Raw genomic sequence first — 15,225 nt, forward strand, 5'->3', positions numbered from 1 at the left:
AACATTTCTTTTCTTTTCTGATTTCAATTCACCCTTGAGATTGAGAGTGTTTCAAGGAGACAGCCAAAATGGAGAAAGGCTGAGCAGGTTGTATAGTAATTAATAAAAAACCATCATCATGTATGGACTGGGATGATGATGGCAGGATCACGTAAAGACAACAAATCTACATGGAAATGCAAAAGAGTCAAAATGAGCCCATGAATAAAGTTACACATCTAAATCCACATTTAAATATATCACTGCCCTCATTTTCCAGTCGTACTGAACAGCCTCTGCTCACACTGCAGTCAATTTGAGCTTGCAAATGCTTATAACCTTTAAAGAGAAGGTGCTTAAAATCCCCAGTGGCCAGCCTGCACCAGAGCTCCGTGAGGTGCAGAAGGTTCACCCTCGTTTTTCTCGCTTCTTGCTTGGGATATTTGCTCTCTGGGCTGAGTGGCACCGAGAGCTTTTCATCAATACGAAACTACTACTCCTTTTCTTAGTGACAGTTGCCACGATGCACGTGGTAGGCTACAAATCCTGTGATTCAGTGGGTAAACTTAAAAACTGCTTTTATGAAGCATTCCTTGCTGCTCTTACATCTGCTCCAGTTTCTGGGTAGCAGAAGATTTCTCCTCTACTGATTTTCTAATTGTTTCTGTAATGCCAGTATTATGTCAGGAACTTCACAGACAAGTCTGGGACAAGATTCCCCAATACTCATGTCATTTAAATAAACATGCAGGCAAAAAAATGAGGAGAAAAATGCAGTGAAAGAAATGGAAGATTTTCTGTGCATCAGCTTGATCCCACAGTTCCAAACAATCACAAGCAAATTTCTGCTTTGTAAAGACCTCTGATCCTTTTCTATGTAGCAAACATTTTCCCCCCAGTTCATCAAAGCATGCTTTTGTGAACACGCCTGCTTTTATTCCCTCGTAATCAATATATTTGCATTTTGGTGCTAGCACCTAGAGGCCAGAATCTCATTGCACAATATGTTGCATAAACACAGAACAAAGAGACAGCTCCAGGCTTAAAAAGCCTCTAATCTGTATGTCTACACATTATAATGGAGGGGTGGCTGCGGCATGTTCTGACATATCAGCTGTAATCTTATCTACCTAGTGAGTAACAACAAGAGAGAAGCCACAGCAATATTCAGTGTAGCATGTGCTGACAATTAAAGCACACGCATGCAGCACCTCCAAAGTTTACACGCAGGTTCCTGGCACACAGAGTCATGGAAAACAGAGCTGGAAAGGATTTGGAGAGCCCTCAGACAAGCCATTCTCCTGCGTCACACCGGGATCAGCTTGGCTGGTCAGATGTTTGTGCAATCTTGACCACTGACCTCTTTCCAGATTCCCCTGCCATCCCCACACACACTCTACCAGCATATCCCTGTTTTAATAACTCTTAAAATAACTCTCAGTTTTTTTGTTTCTTCTTGTGTTTTTTTTTTTAAATGTCTAGCCTAAACCATCTCGCCATATTGAAGTTCTGTCCCTGCACTGGCACGGAGAACAGTTTGTTTCTTCTCCAGTTGCAGCCACCGCCCTCAAGTTACAGCATAGATAAGCAACAGTTAAGTGGATTATAAAAGCCAAACACAACAAAACAAACAGAAGGTCACAAGATAAAACAGTGAGGCTGATCTGCAGAATGGGCAAAGCGAAACGCAAGAGGTTTTCTTGTAGCGTGGGCTCAGAAAAGGAACGCAAGCATGGTTCTTCCCAAGAAAGAATGAAGAGGCGTATCTGCAGATGTTTGCAGTCACTCCTTCCACGAAGGAAAAGCAGCGTGAGAGAAAAACGTTTAGTGTTTGTTGGCCGTTTTCTTACGGCGTCGGTGAAAGAGAGGTGGGAGCGAGGAACGCTTCCCCTGTGCAGCAGTACCTCTGTGCCATCAGGAATGCTGCGTGAGCGATGCTGATTAGTTCAATAATGATTAGTTAATTGTGCTTCAAAAACAGCTACTGCGAAGCTGCTTTCCGCTGTGACAAAGCGGCACAAGCTATATTTAGAATGTAAAAGATGTTTCCCACCAATTTCTGGCTGTTTTAAGCTAGGCTACATTTTGTGTTGGAAGTGCGTACTTTTTCCAAGGACTGCACTTTCTGGTGTTAGTCAGATGTATTTCAGATGCAATAAAACAGGCAGACCCATGTACAATAGATGTGGGTCTTAATGCCTCCAACGCAACTGCACTTGCTAACATTGGACCTGAGTGCTCCTGCCCTCTTATTCCTGACAATTTGGCACCAAAACCTAGTGCTCTGCCAGTTACTAACTTCAGCAGGCTTGTATTACCCTGCAACTAGAAATGATTCTCAGGAAAGGAACAATCTGGTCTCCCCCATCTTTGAGAAGCCCAACCTCCTACTGGGTGTGAGTGTGTGTAAAGCAGAAGGAAATAGCCAGGTTTTAATAGGAATCACAGAATGGTAGGGGTTGGAAGGGACCTCTGAAGATCATCTGGTCTAACTCCCCTGCCAAGGCAGGATCACTCAGGGCAGGTTGCACAGGAATGTGTCCAGTCGGGTTTTGAAGGTCTCCAGAGAAGGAGACGCCACAACCTCTCTGGGCAGCCTGTTCCAGTGCTCCGTCATCCTCACAGTAAAGAAGTTTTTCCTTTTGTCAGGGATGTTGATATATGTGAGATATGTATTGATTTACATGGTTGCATAGGTCAGTGTAAGAGAAATGGAAACGTTTCCTAGTGTACAAGACACTGGTGGAAGTCAATACAAGAAGAACTTGAACATCATCTCTCTCACCCTCATGAACACTGATGATGAGGGAGCACAATCTAATAAAAAAATAGAAAGATAAACCGACAAACCTACCTTGGTGGAGAAAAAGAGGTGGAGAGGAGAAAGAGAATAGCTGTCAGGATAGGGGCTTTGGGAATTTAGCACACCCACGATTGCTTTACTCTGTGTCATATTACCTGAGTAGGCACACGCATGGCCCCCTCCCTGTATATTATACTTAGTACAGTAGCTGTGTTTTGCCACATCAAATTTTTAAGGGTATTAACGTCATGAAAAAGCATAAAAAAGAGCAAATGCAAATGATACACAAAAATAACATCCCCAGCTTCTTTGCTTAGCACTGGGAAGCTTCCCACCATTGACTAGGCACATCTTCAGCCGTTTGCAGAGATATGAGAGGGAGGTGAGGGTGGAAGGAGGACAGAGGGAGAGATGACATTCACTGTGCATATTGGAAAAACATTGAAATGAAACAAAGACTAGAAATGGAGTATCCTTTCCATGGATCCAGATTCTAGGAGGTTATCTGCCAATGCCATTTTTCTGAACTGAGGAGGCAATCGTGTTCTGAGGAAACCTTCACAGATATGACTTATTCATGAAGAACCTTCATAAACTGGCAAGTGACTTAAACAGAATTAATTCTCATCCTGTCCTTCACCATTTCTTCCAGCGGTGATGAAAACACTGTTGCTGTGATTACTAATCTTTTAATATGGCGTTCAGATTTCCTAATGAGCCATGTGCAGTCCAGTTCCACGTGCAATTCATGGGATAGACATGACCTGAGCGATGCAGAAAAAGTTACCGTGATCGTATTGCAATGCCCACAACCAAGGCGAATCTCAAGGAGCAGTGCTGCGAAATAGAGCCTGCCTGCAAACAAAAACGACATGTTTCTTTTGCTGAAGCCCACAGTTCTACTTAGCTGATACAAACCTAAAATAGGCTATCACATTGCGTACTGAGATTATCCATCAAGGGACTGAGAGCGCCTGGCCCATAAGTAAAGCCCTTACAGAACTGTCAGACTGCCTCTGCAAAGGGCATACAGGTGGTTAAAACAGGAAGGGGGAAAATAATAAAATGAGCTTTTTCCTCTATTTCTTTTGTGTCAACAAGGCTATGATCACACACAGGCAAGCAGCCCATCAGTCAGCAGAGACGCACCCACGAGCAGGAACAGCAAGAGTCTGACAAGTATTAGGTATGCACAAACAAACATACAGGCATAAACCTACGAGCTAAAATCCCCTCTCACTTACATCAATGCAAATTAGGGTTAGCTCTGCTAAGGCTAGTAGAGCTAATCCAGTGTCAAAATTGTGTAACTGAGAGCAATGTCAGCTCTGATGAGCGCAGATTCACCCCCCGGGAGGCACTGAAGGTTGTTCAAGGGTGCAAGGGATGGTGAAGAACTCCTGAGTGTTTGATACTCTGGCCTGATCCTCCCTCGTATGCACCGGGAGGAGCGGGAGCAGCACTGGGAGGGTGGGAAAGTACCGCTCTCAACCCTCATAAAAAAGTCTACCCATTAGACAGAGGCAAAATTACCTACTTCAGACTATTACCCCAGGCTGTCTGGTTCCCAAGACTGCTCCTCCTTCATTTATAGCCATGTTCCACTCATTATAATTTGTGAATCCCATACTCTAGTATAATACCACAAGTTCACGGCAGCCGACAAAAGCACCTACTTAATGTTCACTAACAGTAACGGCGGCACCTACTAACGCCTGATAAGCACCAACAACTCCTTCTGCTCCACTAAAGTCAAGAGAGCATATCAAGTAATCAGGGTGAATCTCCACTGGGTTTGCCATATACCAAATGTTAAAAGCTATATTGGAAAAAAAGTCAAACTGAGCAGGTGAGACCTGCCGCTGCGATAACCTTTCACTGTGGCTTTAATGCAAGTTTGGGTAGCTGACCAGCATGAGGGATTAATTTAGGATTTACAATTTGCAATGGTCAGGGAACCCAGGGACCCTACAGAAGACTGTGATCTTGTGCTCCTGGGGAAAGAGAGATTTAAATTTATATTTTCTCAACTCTGAGTGAGAGTTTTCTCTTTCTTGGTTTATTTTGCAGTCATAGCATCCCTGAGTTCACCACTGTGGTCCTACACACCTGTGTGTCTGGACTCTCGTGGCCAAAATGTTTTCGAATATTGCTAATTCATACTTTCATAAGAAAAAATGGCAACTTTTTTGTTTTCAGTCTACAACAGGCAACCTGCAATGCCTCCAGTTCCATGACTGACGACGGATACAGCAAACAGATGTCAGAAAAGAAAACCAACTGTGTTTCTCTACAGCTGGCTTCACAGCAAAGCTGTACAGAGGAGGCAAAGCCACGGGAGTTGAGACCCATAGGAAAATACTTAGAACATTTTGCTCGCATATCCCAGGATGACTGAAAACAAGTAGAGCAGGGCTGCACAATTAGAGGAATTAGAAATTTGGCTGCAAATATAACCCTTTAGTCAAAAATACTCAAACTCTAGCCTGTGTCTGCTTGTATATGAGTTATCAGCCAGGGGCTTCCCCACTTCTTTACCAGTGCAATTTATGGTCCATTTTACTTTACTACTCACCGCTCATGTTTTTGAAAGGAAGGTTAATTCCTTTGCTTTTAATGGAGTAGCTCTGCTGTTAGTTCAGTAAGGCTTTGCATACATGATCAGGCTTCTCATCCCTCCGCCCTTTGTGTTCTGTGCAGGGATGTCCCTGCACTCAGTTCTTCACAGGCCATATAACACTGCAGCAGAACAGCTAATTTGTCCTACCACTCCCACGGCTGCTTGCACCAACTACAGAACAAAGACAGGAGTCCTGATGATGAATTTGAGTAAGGAGAGTCTGTCGGTCTCAGGCTACAGCCAGTACTGAAAATCGACATCAAATTGTTGGGTTTGTGAGGTGGAAGTTCATCATCTGAGCAAAACATCGTATGGCAATCGCAGCCCAACACCACCCACGCCAGCAACAGCAGTGGCAGAGATAAGCAAGCTCAGTTGATCAAAAAGCGATGATATTGTCGCTTGGACAGAAACATCTTTCCTACATCGAGACGTGATAAAAAGAGGCAATTAAACCAGAGCTAAGCAGGAGCTGCCGCACTGTATAAAGCATTATGCTGTACCAAAGGCTGCTTATGACCAATATTAACAACTTAATGAGCTGTTAATGAGGCGAGCATTCAGCTTTTACTTGCAGCATGAAAACATTGCAAATCATTTTAGGGAGCTTCTGGACTGTCAATGGAGAATTAAAGATGTCAAATAAGCCCATCAAATCTATGTCTCAATCTGGACACTGCTTTCCAGTGCATTCTTTTAAAATTCTGTTTCCTATATGGTAGAATAACTTGCTTTGACAGCAGTATGACTTGCACTTAGACTTTGCTTCCTTCTGCCTTGACATTAGATTTCAGTCTCCAGAGAGCTGCAGGGATGTCTTTTTGACATGTTGACGTTAAGGACACTTTTTCCACAGACTCACACTGGCACGGTTCCTTTCTGTCGTACCATTATAAGAACAGCTACTCAGCTAAGCTAGCAAATTTGGAAGTTTAATTATGAAACCTTTGTGCTCATCTGTAAACAGATTAAGAACGTAAAACTACCCTTACAGAAAATGGCCAGTTTGAATAGGAAAGGGAGACAAGGTTTATATAGAAAATTCGTATCCATAATTCCCCAGCAGTGCAGCAATACTGGTACACACAAGCAATGACTAATGCTCTAATGTAGGCACACTTTAGTTTGTTATTTTTCACTATCCTGTCACAGCCCTGCAGGATTAGATAATGCAGCCGAGTGCTATCTGTGCTGTTATTACCACCAGTGGAGCTGCATTGATGGGAACAACAAATCCAAATTGCACTTCCTGCAGACAAGCCCCAAGTGGAAACCATGTATAGAGTGAGTCTGGAGGAGTTTAAAATCCACCAAGAAATACTGATGGGATGTACCCAGTGGCTGATCCTACTCTCTGAAACGGAATGCCGTTGGGATACAGGCATAATGGTTTCCAGTAATGCAAGAGAAACTGAACAGAAGTTTCTGTTCCAGTCCAAACAGGAAACGTCTTGTCACTTCCACCGCCCCCCCCCCCCCTCCATCTTTGTATAGTTTCCCTTTCTTGCTCTGCTCTGATTTTACTCTCTCTTTTAGTGCATTGTTGGAGAACATGGCTTGGATCTTTAACTCTGAGCTCAGAGGAGAACTTCTCCTTCCTCAGGGAGAAAGCCACTGGGGACAGGATGAAAACCAAGTGTCACTCGTAGAGCAGGGCATTCCCAGAATGGCTGCATAGAGCTCATTCACAATTCAGCATGACGTTGGAACAGCTCTGCATATTCTTTAAATTTAAAGGGTAGGGGAAAAGGAAGATCGGTGTTTCAAACACCCTGCCATGCCCCAAAAGTAGCTTTTTGCTGATATTCAAAAGCGTCAACAATTAAAAGGCAAATACCTTGGCATTTCAAAGGCTTGGTGCTTTTAAAGTGCCAAGGAAGGTCAACCTCTTTGTCTAAAGTTTGAGCAAGTGAAACTAATGATTTATTTATTGTACTACTTTCCAACAGCTTCCCTCCATCCTCCTTTGTTTATCAAGGGAAAATACTGTCCTTAGGCTGACAGATTTTAGACTACTGCAATGTGAAATGACCACGACAATCCTCCTCCTTCTTCCTTCAGTGGCGTCTGGGATGGAAATGCCCACCCAGTTCTTCTAGCTGTGCCAGCAGCAATGTGCTCCCTATCTGCATAGTCACCGAGAGACATGGCCCACGTGTCCCAAACAGATAGGAGAAAACAGCCAAGAGGGCCACAGCAGACTGAGTGAAGCTGCCAGCTCTAATGCACTGAAATGTGGCCATTCCTCTTGTAGCCTGTTAACAAGGAGGCACAGGGGACTTCTCTGCACAGCATCTTCTCAGGTCCCGTCGGGGCAGGGAAGGAGATAAAGCTTCCATGCTGTAAGAGAAATGGGGGCCCAAGGTAGTGCTGAGGGACTCCTTCCTCCAGAAAGCGACCTACGATGGGGAGGTGACACCATGTAGGGCATTGTGTATGAACATGTGAAAAGAGTGAGGCCTGCAGAAAGAGATGAAAACACTCAAGGACAAAGCAGCCTTGTTCTGAAAACCTTCTCTGGCATTAGCACAAGAGACAAAGGGACATTGCTCAAGCACAGATAGCCAGGTAAGACGGGAAAAGAGCTCTTTGCTAGAAGCAGCTTATCAAGGGGAACGAGGTGTCTGGAGTCAAGTCTTTGCTGCCTTATGAGGCTTCTTTCCCCATAGCGTGGCCTTTTCTCTGTATTTTGTCTTTGTCCAGGAAGATCTGTGGAGCCACAGGCAGGAGGGCAGATGAAAATAATTGCAGATAACAGTGGGAATGGGGAAATTTGCTGTGATATCTGCAAGCTTTGCACCAAGAGGTAAATTCAAGTTTTTGAAGATGGTAAGAAAAAAGAGGTAAGAAGCAGTCGTCCCCCATCCCAATCCTGTCCTTTCCAAGCTACAGTTTCACTTTGAAGAATGTGAGATGGCCAGGAAACCTGCTTTTCTGGAAGATGATGCTAGAAACCAAGGTGGCATTTCAACAGAGGACTTCTATGAAGTCTTCATCTTCCAGCTCTTTTTATTCCTTCCCTTTCCCATTGCAGAACCAGCCCTCAGAGATCATTATTAAAAAGAACAACAACAACAAACCAGCCTCATCAGTTCTTGTGAATTCTGAAGGTCACCAATGTCACCATCAGTTATACTGCCACACATCATTCCCCTCTTCACACAAATGGATTTAGAACCTGTTTAAAGGCTAGTGTCTCTCGGTGCACTTCACGCCTTCTGCTACCTCCTCTCCGCACACACGCGCTCTCCTCCAGCAGCAGCTGCTGGAAGAAATTATGAATTCCATTATTTTTCAACCAGAACAGCTTTGCAGTATATGGGAGAAGCACTGGAGGCTGCAGGCTCGTTAGCACAGGATTTGTATTGCCGCCTTCCATTTTATTCACCTTCCCAAATTAGGTGAAGCACGCCTGCTCCAAACCTGTGATTTCTGTTTAATTAAAATGCGGGTAGCGGAGTCTCCTGAACTCCAGAGCCCACCACACAATCAGATAGTGACAGCGACCTGGTAGAATAATGCTCTTGATATAGTGGCTGCTCTAACAGAGTCTTAATTCCAGTCGAGCAGAACAGCACCTCTGGTAGCAGCTGCATTTAGGGCTGGGATGAATAGCTGTACCCAGCCTCTCACTGAACACACACTGCCTTCCCAATCAAAGCCGGCACCCCTGACAGCTGAACTGTTAAATGAATTAACAAGGCGAGAAGGGGCCTTGCCGATGGGGCTGTGACTCCCTTCCTAATTTCTGCAAGTGGCAGCTTTCAATTTTTCTGTCATTTGTGGGGAGATGCACATGGTTCTCTAACGAGCAGGGCAGAGCTGCAGCCAGCTCTCAAAAGGCGGCGTTACGAGGATCTCCCGGTCTGCGGAGGAGAGGGGTCCAGACGCTTGAGGCAGGTGGGGAAGGACACCAGCTCTGCTCAGACTGGACAGGCAGCGCATCCTTCCTGGCACCGCTGGGCGTGAGGACTCCCAGCCCGCTCTCCTGACACAGGGAAGAATTGCTCTCCACACCGGTGAGTTTTGCAAACATCCAGGCAGAACTCAAAATGGAGCCTCTGCTGGGGCTTTGATCTTATGGGCTACTGTAACAAGAAAAAGATTTTGCTCTACCTGCAGCGCAAAAAAGACCAACCCCAAAACAAACCAAATAACCCAAAACTCATGAAAAACCCAAAATACTTGCATCCATCTCCCTTATTCACCAGGCAAGTCAGGACACAGATGTCTGTTACTCATGGCTGGCCTGTTGCCTACCAGCGGGTTGTTCTGCCATCAGTGAAAGGCAAGTGAGACCTGAGCCCTCGGGCTGCCCGAGGAGACTGTCGGCTGGGGTACAGCTCAACAGCCCTCCGGGGCTTGAGAGAAACTCCCCATTTGGGCACTTTTTACTCATTTGATTGCCAAACTGCTAATGGCTTGTCTTTTCAAGTTTGTCAGGGGGCTCCCTTGCCTACTGGAGCTTTTATTGTAAAAATCCAGATACGATGATAGCAAAACCTTAAATCTAACAGGGGAGAGCGCAAGAGGGAAGGAAATAATTACAGACACTCCTTCTGTGTCGCTTGCCTGGCTGCACCAGTCAAAGAAGCTGAGCAGCACATCAACCATCAGGATTATTTCCAGGTGCCCTATGTTGTATGAAACACACACCAGAACTTAACAGAATTGGGTATTTTGACTGAGCTGGCCTAAAACCAGCACATTTCCCCAAAGGCACGTGCTGTATATTCCTTTTTACAACCTAGAAAGGAATGTTCTCACACCTACCAGCATTAGTGCAACCCTTACAGCAGAATGAAGCACCATTTAAGAGTACTGAGACATAAGTTATCTGGGGCCTTCAGACCAGGGACCGGTTCCCTTCAGTCATTTTATGTTCAGTGCTATGCCTGTGCTGTCAGTGCTGCTTGTTTATTGGAAGGTTTTATCTATTTTTAACATGGATGCCCCATTGCTGAATCTAAGCAGACCCATTTTTTCCAATTTGCTGTTTACCTGCCTTTACCATGGGTAAGAACATCAAGCAAACAATAACAACAAAAACTTGTATTTCCACAGCACACTAACTCAGAGGTGTCACAAATCAATTTAAAACTTAAATTGCAATACCAGCTCCAATCATTTTACTCACAGTATAAATCACAGCCAGTTCTGGAGGTGGAAGAGGCAGTTATATAACAAAGCATAATAACTTCACAGAACAAGGGGGAAAATCGGCAGGAGGATCCAACGTTCATCATCTCTACCACACGAACCTGGATTGTCCCTAACCAGAGGTAAATCCAGTATCTCTAAAAAGCCATCTGAGTCACACTACAACTTCAGATATACCAGCCCTGCCTGTAAAAGAAGGTCTCCCCGATGTCTCAGTTTCCTCCCAAGTTTGGCTCTTTCCATTGCCCTGTTCCCTGTCTGAGTTATGATAAGGAAGACCCGGACCATGGGATTAAAAGACATGACATAACAGCATTTCGTTGTTTTCCCCAGCTGATTTTCTGTGCCATGTACATGTGTATAAATGCATGTTCTGGCTCCATTTGCAGCAGTGAGATATTTAGCTCTGAAACAAAAATCTATTTTGAAGCCAGATACAGTTGGCTCCACTTGGGGCTTTCTTTGCTGCAGTTGCAGAAGCTGGAGCAGCAGCAAACTAGAAAAAAAGTAAATATTGCCAGCTGTCTCTCCAGCACTATGCTGCTCTGATTAATTTATGATGTTTTCAGAGAAAGATAGTGAATGTTACACTATGTTTGAAATGAAAAGGTTAAGTAGACTTCAAAAAAATGTGCAGTAGAGTTTAAAAAAAAAAAAGTGCTTTGCTTAGTTTTGAGCAATACAATATTTAATGAATAATAATAAAATGAATTAGTGCTGGGTTTGATAGCTTCTGCATCCTAGCCTTGAGACAGAAGAACAAAAGCGTAATCAGATTCATTCACGGCAGCAGACTGAACAACGGGAGGGTACGCGTCGCCTATTCTTGTTCTAAGCTTCAAAAGATGCTACTGCAGAAATTGATACCATAACTAACAACTATTTCAGCGCCAGCCTCTCTCCAGCAAGGGGCCACCATAAATACGGCACCGCCGCCGTGGCTGCAAGGAAGACATCAGCTATTCCAGTCCTGCGCTTCTAAGCCAGAGTCACTGAGAAGAAGAGACTCTGCTGTGCGTTATCTGGGCTCTGCAAAATCATCTGTTCCACAAAGCATTCAGGGAAGTCTCTAGTTAACTGTTTTGTCCCGATTTCTGCCTTCAGCCTTCCAGTGGAGGGATTTAAAAATGATCAGCAAGTTACATTTCATAAATACAGCCCGGATTCATGCACCAGATGCATAATAACTAAAAGCAGCAATAGTGCCATGGACCCTCTGCTTCTGTAGGGCCTGGATGCAGGTACAGGGTCTGCATGTTCCTGAGAGTAACCGTCATCTGCGCCTCCAAAGCCAGCATTAAACTGGAAACAATGTCCTCTTGACTTCAAGAGCATGAAAATACAGCAAGGTGTGTTGCACAGGCAATGTCTCTACACAGAGAGCTATAAAATAAAAGAACTGGCTTTCCAAGTCTCCCTTGTTTAGTAGTTTTGTTTCTTCTCCCTTGTGGCTTTCCTGTGCTCCACTTTTCACTTTAACTTGACTCAGTTTTTCCCTCAAGCTAATTTGTTATGAACAGTCATCCTCCTGCAACTCCAGAAATATTTTCTCTTCTTTCTCTCAAATGCCGTTTCTCCCTTATTTGTGTAGACCAACTGGCTTTCAAATGGCAAGAAACTGTCAGTGCCAACCTATTCCAGAAGAGGATGTGCCAAAAAACTCATGTTAGTGAGCATGACCAGGGCATTTTTCAAATCATTCCTTTCCTGGGCAAATATTAAATATTATCTGGAGAATATTGAAACATGTCAGTACTTAAAAAAAAAAAAAAAAAAAAATCAACTAATTTTCCTTTTACCTACCTGCTTCACCCACGAACACTTCCACTGGTGTGCTGGTAGGGCTCTCACCAATTACATTATAAGCTGTCATTAGTACTTCATATCTCTTGTATTTCTTCAACTCTGAAAAAGTAAAATATTATATGTAATTATTTATACTGTATTACAGGTATTTTGTAGACTCCATCACCTCTTTATCACCTCTAGTGATAGTACAATTAGTGCAGTCTGTACTTCCATCATTCCTTAATTCACACATCACAGCAGGATTTGCATAATTATGAAAGAACTTTGCAGTGAAATGGCATGATTTTCCAGTGTTTCCTCACAGTGTTGCTCCAGTGAGAGGAATCATTCCTGATGGGTACCTAGCTAGAGGAACATCTCTAGGTCATTCTTAATGACAGGAAAAGGCAGGCCTTTGCTTTGAATGTTCAACATATGGGCTCCTTTTGATCTCTACTGGTAGGAGAGAACATGGCTTGATGCCTTTGCCTAATCCTAGGGACTTTCATCCGGGGAGTCATTTAGCAACGGCACTGCTCAAGAATGGCACTGCTGGAGCGGGGTGCAGAAGACAACCTGCAGCGGTGAATCTGGAGTCCCGTTCAAAGTACGGCATGGGCATCCTTCTCCTTCAAAGTGACCACAGCCTGAACATCAATCACAAAGAGAAAGGAGACTTTGAAGTCTGGACTCCATCTGGCTACCAGGCAATACATTTATTTCCTGATGTATAGAAACTACTCTGACAGATGAGATAGGAGAACGAGAGCAGTGTGAAAAAATCTAGAAAAAAAACAATTGTCTGAGGGTAATTAGTAGATGCAAATGAGAGTGGAGTAGAATCATGTCAACGTCATTAGGGGAGGCAGCGCCTGAGCGGTTTCATTTCAGATTTTGCATTTTCAGGATGAAAGAATCAATCCTAACAGAAATATTTATCATCTAAAATATTTAACAGTGAAATTAGAGCAAGAAAGCAATCAATAATATAAATTGCTGTATTTAAATAAGCACTGAATTGATTTAAGACACGCATGGCCAGAGGTCTAAATTTCTCCCTTTGCCAATAATTTTCTCTGCTATCTATGAATCACATAGTATCCTTAAGTCTGTGGCTGACGGTATGCCATCAGTTTGGTAAGGTTCAATAAACTTAATCACACACGTTTGTCTAATTTCAGTTTCACAGAAATGTTTACAAGTGTTGTGCTCCTACATCTGACTCAGAGTCCAGCACCGTTCCCCGGTTTCAGGCTGTTATGATATCTGATACATCGCTAACTTTTTGATGTAATACCACTAAACTCAGATGGACTGCAAAACATGTAGCGAGCAAATCAGCAATAATGACGCGAAGTTCATAAACAAACAAACAAAAAATAGTAAGATATATAGGATATAGTGCTGGGCAGCTTGTACTTGGAAACTTTGACTGCTGCCATGAAAAGCCACAAGGGAGATTTTAGTGTTAACTGGATGTGGAAGAAAATGGAGCACATGAGAGTTCATGCATGCAAGTTTCAGTGGGGATAGGGCTTCACTTTTTTTTTTTAGCCCATCACAATCTGTGACTCAAAAGCCTTGGGCAAAACCTATCTAGTGAACCATCATCACCACAAAGCAACTTGCCTTTTAACTCTGTCGAATGCTATTTTATTCATTTCCAATTGAAAACACCTCTGGAGATGCACATAAATTCATTGGGCTCTCTGTAAACTGGCCTCCTACTCCACAGAATGCCTCAGCATCGCAATGCTTGAATCATAGGACTAATGATGTGATACAGCTAAACTCAGATGGACTGCAAAATATGTAGCAAGCGAATCAAAATTCATTTAGCATCAGCAATACTGGGTTGTTACAGTCAATAATGTTTTACCTTCCTAGCAGCCACATTTTTACAACAGCTACCTACTTGTGTCATCAATGTCTCTTGATGTAGGGAAAGCAAAGGCTTAAAGAAAAAGAAACTCAAAAAAGCCGAATCATTAATCTGTGTTGATTTCTGCTAGATTCACTGAGGAGAACCATAGGCCTTTGCCTATAGCGTGTATTTTGAACCATTACAAAGAGTCTCATCTAAAGGCAATGTGCACTTACGTGTTAATTCATACGTCGTTAATGCAGAGCTGCTGTTCACTGTCTTGAAGCTGCTTTGGGCTATTCAGGGTAAGCAAAGCAGAAAGCTTGTTACAGTGCAAGGAAATAGTTATTGCAAATGATGTACAGCAGAGACAGAGGCAAATGATGCAGCACACACATACACAGTTTGAGCTTTAAGACTATACCTTGAAGGGCAATAAAATCACATCGCTCTCTTGTAACACATCAAAAGCATCTCACTCACACGGGGCTGTTTCATTTCCTCCTCAAACAGAGGACCTCACAAATATACAACACAGAAATGTTCTGGCTCCTAGATTAAATAGAACAAATGAGTAAAAATGAAACAATTTCTAGGGGGGGAACTCTCAACACTATTACATCCGTATCACTCAACATGCAAAATTCAAAACCTGAAGAGCTGCAGGGTAAAGACCTGGAGCACGGGCCACAAAGAGCGAACACTTACAATAGGACAGGACCCATTTCTTTAAATGTGTGTTAGATTTCCCACAGCTTCACTTATAGAATTCAATATTCCTGCTGTGAGTGAATTGTTGTAATATGCTAAGCTGTGCAAAACCACGGGTCAGTGAGGAACAGAGGTGTACTAAGGTGAGAATTGTCATATTATGAGGAGGAAGAGAGAAATTTCTCTTAAAATACACTTGTCTCCACCTCTTTCTCTCTCTCTTGACTTCCTGGAAAGGTACAGCATGGTTTTTTTCTAGTTCTACCAGCTATCAGGAACATAGCCAGAGCCAGCCAAGAA

General features: G+C 43.4%; 1 protein-coding gene across 1 annotated transcript in view; it reads right to left on the bottom strand.

Annotated features, from left to right (window-relative positions):
- Positions 1 to 15,225, bottom strand: part of SDK1 (sidekick cell adhesion molecule 1) — a gene marked incomplete at its 5' end in the record, with an annotated part of 412,638 nt that overhangs the window by 31,289 nt on the left and 366,124 nt on the right. The window contains 2 exons of the mRNA XM_082006804.1: positions 12,366 to 12,467; positions 14,451 to 14,510. Coding sequence (XP_081862930.1) covers positions 12,366 to 12,467; positions 14,451 to 14,510 — 162 coding nt within the window. The remainder of the gene's footprint in view (positions 1 to 12,365; positions 12,468 to 14,450; positions 14,511 to 15,225) is intronic.

This window comes from Phaethon aethereus (assembly GCF_964289735.1).
Source record: "Phaethon aethereus genome assembly, chromosome: 15".
Lineage (NCBI taxonomy): Eukaryota > Metazoa > Chordata > Aves > Phaethontiformes > Phaethontidae > Phaethon > Phaethon aethereus.